This window comes from Gopherus flavomarginatus, chromosome 9 (assembly GCF_025201925.1).
Source record: "Gopherus flavomarginatus isolate rGopFla2 chromosome 9, rGopFla2.mat.asm, whole genome shotgun sequence".
In the NCBI taxonomy this organism is placed as follows: domain Eukaryota; kingdom Metazoa; phylum Chordata; order Testudines; family Testudinidae; genus Gopherus; species Gopherus flavomarginatus.
This window is the reverse complement of record NC_066625.1, coordinates 35,552,021-35,568,838: the sequence shown is the minus strand read 5'-3', so window position 1 is coordinate 35,568,838 and position 16,818 is coordinate 35,552,021. Positions and strand designations below refer to the sequence as shown.

At 48.1% G+C, this 16,818-nt stretch overlaps 1 protein-coding gene across 4 annotated transcripts in view; it reads right to left on the bottom strand.

Annotated features, from left to right (window-relative positions):
• XPO6 (exportin 6) overlaps positions 1-16,818 on the bottom strand; it is a 453,699-nt gene that overhangs the window by 48,345 nt on the left and 388,536 nt on the right. For all 4 annotated transcript variants that reach the window (XM_050968134.1, XM_050968135.1, XM_050968133.1 and 1 more), the window contains 3 exons: positions 16,271-16,468; positions 10,170-10,329; positions 9,450-9,527 (listed from right to left, as the gene is read on the bottom strand). In XM_050968134.1, the coding sequence (XP_050824091.1) occupies positions 9,450-9,527; positions 10,170-10,329; positions 16,271-16,468 (436 nt within the window). The remainder of the gene's footprint in view (positions 1-9,449; positions 9,528-10,169; positions 10,330-16,270; positions 16,469-16,818) is intronic.

Below are 16,818 nucleotides of genomic sequence, written 5' to 3'. Positions count from 1 at the left end.
CTCTCCCCGGAGCAATGCAAATTTCAGAGCTGTAAAGTGGCAGTGTAGATAGTGCTACAGCACTGGAAGCTGCACTCCCAGCACTGGGAGCTATTCCCCTTGCAGAGGTGGTTTTATTACAGCGCTGGGAGAGCTCTCCCCCAGCACCGAAGCCACGACTACACAGCCCTGTTAAAGCACATTAACAGACAGCGCTTTAATGTAGGCTATGTAGACATATCCCAAATATGGAAAATGTGACGCTACTACAGTGCATAAATGCCACTTAAACACATTTAAGGGTTCTTTTAATGATTTCTCTTTGCTCTTCCTAGAAAAAAGATGGAAACACTGCAAACTTACTAAGTTCTAAAAGAGTTCTGGTTGTAAATACAGATGTTACGTATTTACAGAGCTTAGCTTCAGGATCCCAGCCCTTATCATGGCTGTTTGAAAGTTTCATACCTAAGTATATAGTTAATTACATTCAAACATAAAAAAGAGGAAAGTGCCAAGGGTCATCTATGCTAATAGAAAATCAAAGTTCCTTCTGGCCTGGGAATCTGAATTTATCTGGCTTTCACTTCCAGCCACTGGTTCTGGTTACACCTTTCTGCGCTAGCCCTTTAGTACCTGTTATTTTCTCCCAATGAAGGTACTTGTAAACGAAACACATCACTTCTCAACCTTCTTTATGATAAGCTAAACATTGAGCTCTTTCGGTCTCTCACTGAGGCATTTTCTCCAGCCTCTAAATCATTTTTCTGGTTCTTTTCTGCACCTAATTTTCAACCTTCTTTATAAAATATGGACACCAGAACTACACACACTATTCCAGTATCAGTCTCACCAACATCATACACACAGGTCAAGACACCTTCCTACTCCTATGTTTATACATCCAAGGATCACCTTAGCCCTTTCTTGCCATAGTACTGAACAGGAGCTCATGGTGAATTGCTTATTCCTACGACTCCTATAGAGGTCTTTTCAGAATCACTGCTATCCAGGATACAGTCCCCCATTCTATAAGCATGGTCTGCCTTCTTTATTCTTATACATATGGCCTTGCTTTGGCTGTACAAAAACACTGCTTGAATGGGCTTGATTTACCAAGCAATCCATGCTGTTCTGTATGAATGCCCTATCCACGTTATTTATCACTCCAATCTTTTGAGTCATTTGCTACTAGCAATGTCAAACTAGCATAACTCAAGTGTTTTTCCAAAGACAATAATCTTGGCGAATCAACAATGCACTACAAAAATATACTAGTTGAACATCAGTGTAAGGAAGGCATACCCAGATCAGTCCCAAGCTTACATACAGGGAACCAATCTAGACCAAACAATGCAGTTCACTCTTGCAATACGCTATTTTGTACTGTTTTATTTTGTTAATACTCAGATTATTCAAACACTTAGCCTGCAACAGGGTTAAATAATTTTTCCCTTGACAACTAGGTACCACTGTTCTTCTAGAGGAGTTTCAGATACATACACTAATATCCTAACATGTACAGACCCCAAAGCTAAGTTTTAGTTCTTTCAGTTGGTTTGACAACCTTTGGAGTTACTCAGCCTAAGTAAACTTACTAGAGAAGTTTGAGCACAGTGATGTAATCTGTACTAGTTCATCAGGGTAATTGTTCTTAATGGAAAATGAGAAGAAAAGTGGAATCTGTTCCAACACATATTTTTAGTTTTAGTACAGTGGAAGAACTGTATTAATTCACAGGATGCACTATGTGACCTAGAAGCTTTTATTGTAACTGCGTGTCAACACTAGTATGAAGAAATAAGTCATTGTTTACGTAGAGGAATTTCCTCTTTTCTCTACAAGACTTGACATTTAGACATCCTTAACTAGCACAAGTTTGTGAAATTTTTCTGTGGAGGGTAGAGCCAACTTCGGAGAAGTTTTTAATTTAAAAGCTGTTTCAGTGAAGCTCTACTATATACAACTAGATGTGAAATTGCATCACAATATTTGTTCTTGTTTCTCAGAACATGGGAGGAAGAAAGGGCTACGACATCTTTAGTTGCTGCAGAAAGAAGCCAAGTTGAACTCGGACCATTTGATACGAGACAGCAAGGAAACTGTTGGTCCTCAGAACAATGGGGTGGGATTTGCTCCTGTTCAATCTCCTGGATCTACAAGCTCCCTTTCCTCCAAATTGCAAAAGCATTGACTATCTATAATATGCACATCATCTTAGTAATTTAAGCAATGTGCATGCTCCATTTTCAAAGCTAGTTAAGGGAGATAAAAGACGGTTACTCACCGTTGTAACTGTTGTTCTTCGAGATGTGTTGCTCATATCCATTCCAGGTAGGTGTGCGCGCCGCGCGTGCACGTTTGCCGGAAACTTTTTACCCTAGCAACTCCAGTGGGCCGGCAGGTCGCCCCCTAGAGTGGCGCCACTATGGCACTAGATATATACCCCTGCCGGCCCGCCCGCTCCTCAGTTCCTTCTTGCCAGCTACTCCGACAGTGGGGAAGGAGGGCGGGTGTGGAATGGATATGAGCAACACATCTCGAAAAACAACAGTTACAACAGTGAGTAACCGTCTTTTCTTCTTCGAGTGATTGCTCATATCCATTCCAGGTAGGTGAATCCCAAGCCTTACCTAGGCGGTGGGGTCGGAGTGAGAAGTCGCGGCCTGGAGCACTGCAGAGCCAAAGGCCGCATCATCTCTGGACTGCTGAACCAGGGCGTAATGGGAAGCGAATGTGTGGACCGATGACCAGGTCGCTGCCCTACAAATCTCTTGGATTGGCACGCGGGGAAGGAAAGCCAGCGATGATGCCTGTGCTCTGGTGGAGTGAGCAGTCACACGGCCCATCGGAACGTGGGCCAGGTCATAACAGGTCCTGATACAGGAGGTAACCCAGGAAGATATCCTCTGCGAGGAAATCGGTAGCCCCTTGACCCGGTCCGCTACCGCCACGAATAACTGGGGGGACTTGCGGAACGGTTTGGTCCTGTCCACATAAAATGCTAGCGCCCGATGGACATCTAGCGAGTGGAGCTGTTGCTCCCTGCGGGACGAATGGGGCTTTGGGAAAAAGACGGGGAGGAAGATCTCCTGGTTAATGTGGAAAGCTGAGACCACCTTGGGAAGGAAGGCAGGCTGTGGTCTCAGCTGCACCTTGTCTTTATGGAAGACCGTATACGGGGGATCTACTGTGAGGGCCCGTAGTACTGACACCCGTCTAGCTGAGGTGATGACCACTAGGAAGGCGGTCTTCCATGAGAGATAGAGCAGGGAGCAAGTAGCTAATGGCTCGAATGGAGGACCCATGAGCCGAGTTAGGACCAGGTTGAGATCCCATGAAGGGGCAGGAGGGCGGATCTGTGGATAGAGACGCTCCAGTCCCTTCAGGAATCTCGCCACCATAGGGTGGGAGAAGACGGAACATCCGTCCACTCCAGGATGAAACGCAGAGATAGCCGCTAGGTGGACCCGGAGGGACGACAACGCCAGACCCTGGGCCTTGAGGGACCAGATGTAGTCTAGAATAGTGGTGATGGGAGTCTCCATAGGGAGAAGACCTTTCTCCGAACACCAACAGGAGAAACGCTTCCACTTAGCCGAGTAAGTAGCCCTGGTGGAAGGCTTTCTACTGCCCAGGAGAACCTCCCGAACCGGGGTAGAGCAGCGTAACTCGGAGCCTGTCAACCACGCAGGAGCCATGCCGTAAGGTGCAGAGACGGAAGGTCCGGGTGACAGAGCCTGCCATGGTCCTGGGTGATCAGGTCCGGATGTAGGGGCAGGGCAACTGGGTTGGCTACTGAGAGGTCCAGCAACATAGGGTACCAATGTTGTCTGGCCCACGCTGGAGCTATGAGAATCACCCGAGCTCTGTCTCTGCGCACCTTGAGGAGAACCCTGTGTATCAGTGGAACGGGAGGGAACGCGTAAAACAGGTGGGTCGCCCATGGGATCAGGAAGGCATCCGCTATAGACCCGGGCTCCCGACCCTGAAAGGAGCAGAATGTTCGAAATTTCCTGTTCTCCCTGGATGCGAAGAGGTCCATCCGGGGACGACCCTACCTCTGGAAGAGTGAGAGGGCGACGTCTGGACGGAGGGACCACTCGTGCGAGCGGAAGGACCTGCTCAGTAGATCCGCTAGAGTGTTTCGTACTCCCGGGAGATAGGAGGCGGAAAGGTGAATGGCATGGGCTATGCAAAACTCCCAGAGACGCATCGCCTTGAGACATAGGGGAGAGGACCTTGTGCCGCCCTGCTTGTTGATGTAGAACATAGTCGTCGTGTTGTCGGTGAACACCGCGACACAACGACCTTGAAGGTGATGGACGAACGCTTGACAAGCAAGACGGACCGCTCTCAACTCCCGTATGCTGATGTGGAGGTCCAGCTCCTGAGGGGTCCACAAGCCCTGAGTTCTTTGGGCGCCGCAGTGCACCCCCCAGCCCAGATCTGAGGTGTCCGTAGTCAGGGATGCCGAGGGCTGAGGCGGATGAAATGGGAGCCCCACACAGACTACGGACTGGTCCAGCCACCACCGAAGGGAGTCCAGTACCCTTTGGGGAACGGTGACAACTGTGTCCAATGAATGTCTGGCCGGCCGGTACTGCACGATGAGCCAAGATTGAAGAGGCCTCATGCGGAGTCGGGCATACGCTGTCACGAACGTACAGGCCGCCATATGGCCCAGGAGGGCCAGACATGTTCTTAGAGAGGTCAGCGGGGCTGCCTGCAAGCGCAGAATGATGGCCGACAGCGACTGGAATCTGGGCAAGGGTAGCAAGGCCCTGGCTAGGGTAGAGTCCAGAACGGCCCCGATGAACTCTATCCTCTGCATGGGGAGCAGAGTAGACTTGTCCACGTTGATCACAAGGCCTAGGGCAGCAAAGAGGCTGCTGATCCTGCGGATGTGGTCGCGGACCTGCAGCTCCGATGTGCCCCGGATCAGCCAGTCGTCGAGGTAGGGGAACACGTGAATGCGGCAGCGCCGAAGGTGTGTGACGACGACTGCCATGCATTTTGTGAATACCCTCGGGGCCGTAGAGAGGCCAAACGGGAGGACCGCAAATTGGTAATGTTGGCGGTCAACCACAAAGCGGAGGAAACGCCTGTGCTGGGGGAATATGGCGATGTGGAAGTAAGCGTCCTGCATGTCGAGGGCGGCGTACCAGTCTCCGGGACCCAGGGATGGGATGATGGTTCCAAGGGATACCATACGGAACTTCAACTTCACCATATACTTGTTGAGTCCCCGCAGGTCGAGGATAGGCCTGAGGTCCCCCTTGGACTTGGGGATGAGAAAGTAGCGGGAATAAAACCCCTTGCCCTTCTCGCTCTTTGGAACCTCCTCTATGGCTCCCTTTGCAAGGGGTGAGTGCACCTCCTGACAGGAGGAATTGCTCGTGAGAGGGGTCCCTGAAGAGGGATGAGGATGGTGGGAGGGGGGGGGGGCGAAGAAAACTGCAGGCGATAACCGGCCTGCACTGTACGCAAGACCCAACGGTCCGATGTCATTTGGGTCCACGCCGGGAGGAAAAATGAAAGACAGTTGGAAAACTGTGGGGAAGGATCCGGAAGGGTAACTGGTACTGCACCCTCGGGCGCACCTTCAAAATGAAGGCTTGGGTCCAGGAGGGGCCTTGGCGGAGCCTTGGTTTTGCCCCGTTTGGCCACCCGACTGTCTGCGTCGGTTGTTCCTGCCGCGGCGCCTAGTGAGGTCCTGCCGCGGACGGAACTGAGGATACGGTCGACGCTGTTGTTGTTGGTTCTGCTGCCGGAATGGCCTGCGTTGTGTCGCAGGCGTATGCATCCCCAAAGACCGTATTATGACCCTATTGTCTTTAAGGTCCTTTAGTCTGGGGTCTGTTTTAGCGGAAAACAGGCCCTGGCCTTCGAAGGGGAGGTCCTGGATCGTATGCTGGAGCTCTGGTGGAAGGCCAGAGACCTGAAGCCAGGAAATTCGGCGCATCGTAAGCCCCGAGGCAAGGGTCCGAGCGGCCGAGTCCGCAGCATCCAGGGAGGCTTGTAGCGAGGTCCTCGCTACCTTTTTGCCCTCATCCAGGATGGTGGTAAACTCCTGGCGGGCGTCCTGTGGTAACAGCTCTGCGAATTTCCCTGCCGCTACCCAAGAGTTAAAGGAGTAGCGGCTAAGGAGGGCCTGCTGATTCGAGACCCTGAGCTGTAGTGCCCCCTCTGAATAGACCTTGCGGCCCAGGAGGTCCATCCGTCTCGCCTCCTTCGACTTGGGCGCTGGGGCCTCTTGACCATGGCGCTCCCTGTCGTTCACCAACTGGACCACAAGTGAGCAGGGTGTCGGGTGAACGTACAGATATTCATAGCCCTTCGAGGGGGCCATGTACTTCCTTTCCACTCCTCGAGCGGTCAGAGGGATGGAGGCCGGTGACTGCCAGATAGTAGCGGCGTTGGCCTGAATAGTTTTGATAAAGGGCAGGGCCACTCTGGTGGGCGCATCGGCAGAGAGGATGCTCACCACCGGGTCCTCGATTTCAGAGACCTCCTCTGCTTGAATGTCCAGGTTCTGTGCCACACGTCGGAGGAGGTCCTGGTGTGCCCTAAGATCTAGCGGGGGAGGGCTGGAGGACGAGGTACCCTCCACTGCCTCATCTGGTGAAGACGACGAGGAAACCCCCGGCAACAGAGTGTCCACGGGGGGTTCTATCTGGGACTGCACCTCCATCACTGGAGGGAGCTCTGGGTCCTGGTGGCTGGACCTGCCTTCTGCTTCCGGGGAGGGAGGGGGTCTAGACACCGTCGCCTCCGGTGGCCTGCGTTCCGCCACAGGGCGGGGGGTAATATGTTGTGGACCCTGGGCTTGGCGATACGCCCATGGGGTCCAAAACCCCCACTGTTGAGGCCCTCGTTCCTGAGGTGGAGGGTCCTGAAACAGGGCCGAGTGTCTGTCCTGGCCCAAGGCATAGGCACTGTCTGCCTGAGAGGACACAGATGGTTCCCTGGAAGGCCACGGAGGTGCTGAGCTGGTTTGATAGGCGTCTCTATATGCCGACTCCGATGCTCTCCTTGGTGCCGAGGATCGGTGCTGTGACCCGTATCGGTGCCGGGATCGGGACCGGGAACGGCGTGGTAGCCGGTGCCGGGATCCGGATCGGGATCTGCCTTGAGGTCGGTGCCGAGAGCGGGACTGCGACCTTCGATCAGCGCGGTGCCGGGATGGCAGTGGGGACCGGGACCTACCACCGATGTGGTGCCGGGAGGTCGACCGGGATCGGGACCTACCACCGGCTCAGTGCCGGGAGGTCGACCGAGGAGCTGAACGTCGAGGTGAACGGCTCCTAGAGTCTCGGTGCCGGCGGTAAGAGGAGCCAGACCGGGACCGTGCAGATGCTGATCGGCGCCGCGAGTGCGACCGGTACCGCCGGGGAGAACGGTGCCGGGACTGCGAGCGGCGCCCCGAGCGCGAGCGTTCATGTCTCCGGGGCGATCGGTGCCGGGACTCTGGAGCCAGCGCTCTTAGCATTGGTTTGCCTATGGAGGTTACCTGTCCCGGGGGTGCCATCTGAGACTGCAATGGCTCCGTGAGCGCTAACAAGTCCCGTGCCGAGGCAAAGGTCTCCGGCGTAGATGGGACTAACAGCTCGACCCCTGATCTCAAGGGGGAGCTAGGAGGGACTGGACTCGACGGACCTTCCGGACCCGGAGTCGACAGCAGCCCTGCAGGCGGTGCCACGGCCAAGGTAGGTGCCGGGCGTTCCACTCGGGCCTGCCTCGATGGTGTTGCAGACGCCGAGGGTCGTGGATCTGCTCCCGGTGCCGGGGATGGCCGGTGCCAGGGAGTCTTGCCGGTGCCGGCGCGGTCCGGTGCCGGAGTAGAAGTGGCCGGCTGCGCCGCCGGTGCCGGAGTCAGTGCCGCTTCCATTAGGAGAGCACGGAGTCTTTGATCCCTCTCCTTCTTTGTGCGAGGCTTAAAGGCCTTGCATATACGACACTTCTCACTTATGTGCGATTCCCCCAGGCACTTGAGGCATGCGTCGTGGGGATTGCTAGTCGGCATCGGCTTCTTGCATGCCGAGCACTGCTTGAAGCCCGGCGAGCCAGGCATGAGCCCAGTGCCGGGCGCCGGGAAGGGCAACGGCCCACCCGCGAACAAGTTAAACAACTATATATAATACACAACTAACTAATATACTATCAAACTATCTATGAACTATTTACAACTACGACTATGAACAGAGTACATGAGAGCTAGTTACGTGGAGGACAGCAAGCCGCACTCCACAGTTCCAGCAACCGACACGGCGGTAAGAAGGAACTGAGGAGCGGGCGGGCCGGCAGGGGTATATATCTAGTGCCATAGTGGTGCCACGCTAGGGGGCGACCTGCTGGCCCACTGGAGTTGCTAGGGTAAAAAGTTTCCGGCAAACGTGCACACGCGACGCGCACACCTACCTGGAATGGATATGAGCAATCACTTGAAGAAGAAGTATTTGAATCAGCTGTAAAGCAGATGCATAGCCAAGCTCTAAAGGCAGCATATTGTCCTAACACTGCTGTGCAAGCTGCTGTGTCTGCAGTCAGGGGGGGAAGTGGGTAGAGAGTATACATTTATCTTTTGGATATGTTACTCATACGGAGCTGAAAGCCACATATATATTGTATTAGAAGTTTAAGGTCAGACTGGATCACAGTGGTCCGTTCTGGCCTTGGAATCTATGAATCAGCTAAGACTGTAGTGTTTCCTGGCTTCCCATGCACTTACAGCCGCAATTCATAGATGAAAGCCAACACTGATGCCAGACAGTTTAGGAACTGGCTATTTTTCAACAGACTTTCCTCCCCAGCACCTCCACAAAAGGAAAGGTGCTGACAGCCTAGATGCCACATGTGCAGTCTTGAATGGAAGTAGCACATTTTCAGTGGAGAGGCCCCAGCCCTGGAGATTGCTTCCTCTGCTGGTCCCATATGTGCCGGAGATAGGGGAAGGCACAAAAGGGACTTGCCCCCAAGCCTCCATACTTCTTAAGACAGCACCATGCCCCCAGCTCTTGAGAATCTGAATGTGGCAAGGACACAGCAGGTGGGAACAGCGCTGACTGGAGTTGGGTGGCGTAACGGTAGAGCCTCTTCCCTATTGGTATGACAAAGTGGCGGCTTGGCTGAATTTGAGTGAGTGGCATTCCTACCTAGCACACTGGGGTGCAGCACCAGTCAAATTTGGCCCGTCATGGTTGATTGCCCCCCCCCCCCCGCATTTTTGCAGGCTTCCTCATTCACCCAAATCTGGTGGCCAGCACAGATGTATCTTTCAGAGCACAGCACAAGGCATATCTTTCCAGTAAAACATTTGTCTGACTATGGATCACTATTTAGGAAGGAAATGTTACAACAGGGATGGATCTGCACTATGTACTGTGGGTACCTTAGTGGTTTTGGTTTATGTCGGCAACCAAAAGCTATGTCCAATATATAAAAATTAAGTATTAAATTTTAGTAATCCATACCACTTTCTCCTGAAGATGGGGATGGTGGTGGAGTGGCAGCAGTAACACTATGTTTGTCCCAGATGCTCTCTAAAATACCTGCCAAGAAAGTGGAAGAGTGCTGTGAGCCCAGCTAGGTTCATAGACACTTTATACAGGACTATCTGTATCCCAAACTTCCTTAATTTAGGATAGCCACCTCAAGGTTTATGCAATTAACCAGAGAAACCTAAGTGCATCCGAGCTAGACACTTCCAGATGTATAAGTTAGATCTTTATTCCTTTTTAACTGCAGTGACAGCACAAGAAATAAAGTATTGTCACAGGTGGTTGTGGACAGTAGAACTTATACAACACTTAATAAAAAAACTTACAGTGCTCTTCATTTATAAAAGAGTTAAAGACAACACTAAGTTCTCATGCATGCGAGCATATCTGCTTGGTCCAAGTTCATCTTTATAAACAAAGATGACCAAGCACAGCTATTACAGCTACAGTGCTCTGTAATTTAGTTTTAGTCATAACATTTCATCATAAGCTATTCAAGAAGCTATTTACACAGCAGAGTTAAGAGCTCAGCCAGCAGGACGCAGTCACTACATAACTAGTGGGGTTCTTATTTCACTGAATGATCAGCTTCACAGCTGCAAGTCTGCCATCATTTAACATATTCACACACTGTTGCAGAAAGAGGCAGGGGACAGATATTTGTTCCAACCCTACAAGTGCAGTTATACTCACCTGTGAGAAGCCCAAGTACCGTTTGTACCTGATCCAGGAGCAGTTTGCGTAACTCTTCTTTCCGTGCCACGCTAAGATCCTCCCTGGGGCACGCCAACTCTTCCGATGTAGTCTTCAGCATGATCAGACCAAGAGGAGTGGTCACAGGAGACTGAATCAACTGGAAGAACAAACAAGATGTGAACAATGTCACTAGCATTTTGTTCATTAACTGTTACAGAAACCCACAAGATCAGTCTTCATGTTGACAGTTTATGGACACTCCCAAGTGTCTGGGTCCATGCTGGATCACTAAATCATTTTTTGCAGTATACTTCGGGGGAATATAAGTATGGATTCTTGTTTTCCTGAAGCAACAGTTGATTATCATCCTGATGTACCAATCCTAGTAGTATGGGAATTCTTGAGATTTCAATAGAGCTTTCATGCTCACACATGTTCCCTGCTCCAACATTTTTACAAGTCAGAGAGTCTGTTTCCTCTCCCTTTGTGGAGGTTGCTAGTCATTAGGACTGCATCACAGACCACTTTAAATGACAGGTTGCTCCTGAAGTAGTTCTCTCATGGTAGGAACTTATGCCACCAGCCAAGCAGCTACATCAGTGGAAATTTAGATCATAAGTAACTGCAGCCAAAATTACATCAAAACAAACCGTAATTAAGGATTTTCTAATCTTTCCTGGCATACTCACTTCAATACTATTGTAAGTCACATTTACTTCAAAGCGGGAAGTTTCCTTTCCCCAACATGCGCAGAAGAGAACGAAGTGGGTCCAGAGAGAGTACATTACACTACTGTACATATGTTTTCAAGGTATCTAAAGCCTGGGTGAGATACCTCAAGATATTCAATTTAAATAAATTCAAGAATTGAGGTGGTGAGTGACTGGGGAATGTGTTGAACCTCAACCTGTTTTCAAAACTTAAAGGAGCCTTTACTTCTAGCCTAGAATATCACATTCCAGATATTCACTACTCTCTCGAAGTATAGTTGGTATTTCTCAATATGACAAGTAATGTAAAGTACATTTGTGGTAATGCGAGTGTGATGAACTGGGAATGTTCTTAATGTTTTCTCTGAATACTGTGTTGATGCCTCAGTGTCCCCTATGTAGTTCTTAAGTATCTAGGTAGTGGAATAAGAGTGTGTGATTGCTGCAGAGCAAAAGGTCAATGTACATAAATGCCTGACACGGTCTCCTAGCAACTGATGGCCTGGACCCCTTCTCTGCAAAGGTGCCAACTGAAGGTGTTGAAGACAAAGAGGTCAGGTGATCTCCTGGCCAGGGAAAGGAACTGAGCAGAGGAGGAGGAGCTGGCTGGGGACCAGGAGTAAAGTGCAGACATGGGGGTCTGGCTCACTGCCCCCTAGAATGGACCCAGCCGAGGGGTCCCGTTCACTGTACCTAAAAGGTCTGCTTTAGATCGTGTTCCTATCATCTAATAAACCTCTGTTTTACTGGCTGGCTGAAAGTCACGTCTGCCTGCAAAGTGGGGGTGCAGGACCCTGTGGCTTCCCCAGGACCCCGCTGGGGTGGGCTTGCTGTGGGAAGCGCACGGAGGAGCAGAGGATGCTGAATGCTCCAAGGAGAGACCCAGGAGGTGAAGACGTGTGAGCTTCTTGCCCTGAAAAAGTCTGCTCCAAGGGAGAGGAGGTTCCCCAAAATCCTGACTGGCTTTGTGGGGAGCAGTTCCAGAGCATCGCCTGGGGACTCCGTGACAGTGAGCTCTTGACTCTTAGGGGTGAGGAGCTAATTGATTTAAAGAACTGGATTGCGATTTGTCTACATGAAGAGCAGTTTGACTAAAAATGTGATTTTAAATTAATTTAGTCACATCAGTGGAAAGGACTGTGTGGACACTTCAGTTTAAATTAGGCTCATTTTGGTTCATCTTAAATCAATTAACAAGTTTTAAAATAATCCAAATAAACTACTCTTCAATCAAAATAAGGGATTGTCTACGCTTACAGTGCTGCTTCTCCTGTCGCCACAGGTACTCCGCCTTCCCAAGAGGTGGAAGCTATGTCAACAGGAGAAGCCTTTCCATCAACATCACAGTGTTTACACTAGGAACTTATGCCAGTACAACTATGTCGCTTGGGGTGTGGATTTTCCACACCTTTGAGCGACATAGTTATACAAACATAAGTTCAGAGTGTAGACTAAGGCTGTGTCTATACTGCCACTTTCAGCGCTAAAACTTTAGTCATTCAGGGGTGTAACAAAATACCCTGAGCAACAAAAGTTTGAATGCTGAAAAGTGCCAGTATAGACAGCGATTTATCACTGGGAGCAGTGCTCTCAGCGATAAAGCTACCACCCCTCATTCGGGGTGGTTATTTTTTATTGCCGGGAGCTCTTCCCCAGCGATAAAGCGTGACTACACTGCCTACATCACAGCACTGCTGCGGCTGCACTATAACATGGGCAGTGCAGACACACCCTAAGCGTGTCCACACAGAGGCTTTGCACTGGTTTACTTAAGCCAGTGCAAGTTTGTGTGTACACAACACTTTAGAAATCTCATACATGATCAAGTATAACTAATCCCATTACAGTATTGTTACTTATTGACACAGTATTTTATCAAGTCTCGATTATAATCACTGAAAGAGTACATGTTTATACTTAGGTTTGTATTTTTCCTAAATATGACAAGGGTTAATTTAAAAACAAAAATGACTCCCAAAGTTATTTAATACATTTAGACAATACATGCCAGTGAAACTGACTACAAAGATGCTTGAAAATTGGTGAATTGTGACTAAAGTAAAGTAGTGTTGGTATAATCTACACTGACATTCTCACGATTATCCAAGCCTTTCCATATGGGCTGACAAAATCTTAACACACCAGCCACATTCAAACCAGCAACTCTGTCTATTATGACAGGTGCTTAGATTCTACAGTGATAAGTGTATCTACTAGCAACCTACTCTATTAGTTTTGGAGGGCCAGCTATAATTCAGTGATAAAGAGGTTGGAGATCCTTGTAGAAATTGAATGATTTAAGCTTTTCTTTAGCTACTAGGTGAACAATTTGTAATAGCTGAATTCAGACCTTTCATATTTGTGAAGCATCCAAACTTATGTATTTGTTTGGTATTTGCAAATACACAAAACTGCTCACAAATTTCAGTCTGTGCATTGCTGGCTCCAACTATTCTGTATTTCAGCTGTGATCATCACTTAATTCACATAGTTCCTGTTCACTGAATGGATGAACAAGCCTTTATAAAACTACTGCTTCCTCAAAATCAGCTTAGATTTAGTTTTTAACTAATCTGAGCTATGGTCGTAAAATTTGCTTTGTGAACAAGTTCTGTTTGTGAAAACCCCTGCAAAATGCAAGCAAGTTTCAAACATGGTCAAAAGAAAATATTTAGAGATCTCGAGAGCATTGATAAAAATTCTCACTATCCTCTCAGTTCTATTAGCCTTACCCAAAGTAGATGTTCAAAAACTATGTTTAACAGTTAATTTACAATAGTTGCTCAACATTTTCAGAATACCTACAGCATTAATCTAGATTTAATCATCTTTGGTGCACTTAAAGGTTGTGAAACAAACAGAAGACAATTCTTAAGGCTCCTTCACTAACTGAAGCTTATTGAGTACAGGCACTGCTATTAGCCAGGATGGGCAGGGATGCAAAACCATGCTCTGAAGTATCCCTAGCCTCTGTTTGCCAGAAGCTGGGAATGGGCGATAGGGGATGGATCAATTTATGATTACCTGTTCTATTCATTCCCTCTGAAAAACATGACAATGGCCACGGTCAGAAGACAGGATACTGGGCTAGATGACAAGTATCAGCGGAGTAGCCGTGTTAGTCTGGATCTGTAAAAGCAGCAAAGAATCCTGTGGCACCTTATAGACTAACAGAGGTTTTGGAGCATGAGCTTTCATAGGTGAATACCTACTTCGTCAGATGCATGTAGTGGAAATTTCCAGGGGGGTGGGTGGGTGTGTGTGTGTGTGTGTGTGTGTGCGCGTGCAAGTAAGCTAGAGATAATGAGGTTAGTTCAATCAGGGAGGATGAGGCCTTGTTCTAGCAGTTGAGGTGTGAAAACCAAGGGAGGAGAAACTGGTTTTGTAGTTGGCAAGCCATTCACAGTCTTTGTTTAATCCTGAGCTGATGGTGTCAAATTTGCAGATGAACTGAAGCTCAGCAGTTTCTCTTTGAAGTCTGGTCCTGAAGTTTTTTTGCTGCAGGATGGCCACCTTAAGGTCTGCTATAGTGTGGCCAGGGAGGTTGAAGTGTTCTCCTATAGGTTTCTGTATATTGCCATTCCTAATATCTGATTTGTGTCCGTTTATCCTTTTCCGTAGCGACTGTCCAGTTTGGCGGATGTACATAGCAGAGGGGCATTGGTGGCATATGATGGCGTATATTACATTGGTGGATGTGCAGGTGAATGAACCGGTGATGGTGTGGCTGATCTGGTTAGGTCCTGTGATGGTGTCACTGGTGTAGATATCTGGGCAGAGTTGGCATCGAGGTTTGTTGCATGGATTGGTTCCTGAGCTAGAATTACTATGGTGCGGTGTGCAGTTACTGGTGAGAATGTGTTTCAGGTTGGCAGGTTGTCTGTGGGCGAGGACTGGCCTGCCACCTAAGGCCTGTGAAAGTGTGGGATCATTGTCCAGGATGGGTTGTAGATCCCTGATGATGCGTTGGAGGGGTTTTTGCTGGGGACTGTATGTGATGGCCAGTGGAGTCCTGTTGGTTTCTTTCTTGCGTTTGTCTTGCAGTAGGAGGCTTCTGGGTACACGTCTGGCTCTGTTGATCTGTTTCCTTATTTCCTTGTGTGGGTATTGTAGTTTTGAGAATGCTTGGTGGAGATTTTGTAGGTGTTGGCCTCTGTCTGAGAAACCGCATCTGCTCTAACTCCTCAACCTCTGTTAGTCTATAAGGTGCCACAGGATTCTTTGCTGCTTGGGCTAGATGAATCATTGGTCTGACCCAGTATGGCCATTCTTATGTTCTTATATAGGCCTGAATTTCACATTTACACTAAGGCTCCTTGACATCATTCTGGCAATGGAAAGGGGCCTAAAAGTGGATGTAAAGGGACCTTAGTGTAACTCAGAATCAGCCACTCTAGGCTACCAAATCCCTCTCCCTATTTTCCAATCAATATGGCAACAGGAGTTGTTGCCAAAAGTCACAAGAGATGCACTGAATTAAAACTACAAAAAACTGGAATATGATGTATATGGAACATGAAATCCCAGTGTGATGCAGTGGCTGAGAAAGCTAATGTGATCCTGAGATGCATAAACAGAGGATTCTCAAGTAGGTGTAGAGAGGTTATTCATATTTAGCATGTGTGAGACTGCTGCTGGAATTATGTCCAGTTCTGCTGTTCACAAATCAAGAAGGATGCTGATAAATTGGAGAGGATTAAGAGAAGAGTCATGGGAACGATCGAAGGATTAGAAAACATGCTTTCTAGTGACAGATAAGCTCAATGAGCTCCTTGAGTCTAAACAAATAGAAGGTTAAGGGGTAACAATCACAGTCTATAAGTACCTACATGGGAAACAAATATTTAATAAAAGGTTTTTTAATCTAGAAGAGAAAGGTCTAACATGATCCAATGGGTGGAAGTTGAAGCTAGACAAATTCAGACTAGAAATAAGGCATACATTTTTAACAGTGAGCATAATTAACCATTGGAACAATTTAGCAGAGGTCGCGGTGGATTCTCCATCACTGACAATTTTTAAAATCAGGATTGGATGTTTTTATAAAAATAATTACTTTGGGGAAGTTCTATGGTCTGGGTCATACAGGATGTCAGACTAGATGGTCACAATGATCCCTTCTAGTCTTGGAATCTAGGAATTTATGCATGAGGCTAATGGCTGACTATTTGTCAAAGTAAGGGAGGTGGGATTGAAAAGCAATTTTACTTCCTCTTCAGCTTTCTCCAAAATAAAAATGATCAATGAATAAATTCATAAGATACTTAAAAGTTTTACTCAACCACTCCGTCTTCCCATTAAAGGTAGCCTCTAATTTAGACAAATTGTTCCATGAAGTGGCACCGAAGATTTCCTGACTTCATCACAGTTTCCCAAAGACATCCTTACCTGTAAGATGTTTGTGAAGAAGTCATGGTAGAACATAGGCCAGTCTTGTCGGCCAATGTCCACAATGACTTTGCAGAGCTTGTTCCTGATAAAATAAGGCAGCGTTTTATGGTGAGCTAGGAGGAGTTTGGGCAGGCAGCTGCGGATCTCCATTTTATCTTGAGATGGGACCCCAAGCCACATCTTATTGATCAAGTTCTGAAAGAGAGGCACACGCTGATTTAGCAGATCTTAAAAGGCACAAAGAATTGATTTTAGCGCAACATTACAATCAGTGGCTAGACACTATGTCTGGAGAACCAGATGGAGGAGAAGATGTGTTATTAGGCAAGTAGCTTTGGGAAAAATTTAGCATTTCAATACATTTCATTTGCAGAGTTTTACAACAAGTTTGTTATCCTCAACTAGTGCATGGATGAAAAACTACCCTTAATCAGTAAAGTGAAGCAGTTGCAAGTATTGCTACTGTAAATTACTGCCCAAACCAGATAACTATTAGGTAAGTGTTGGGACAGATGTGATAGAGTGGTCAAATTAATTAGAATCTA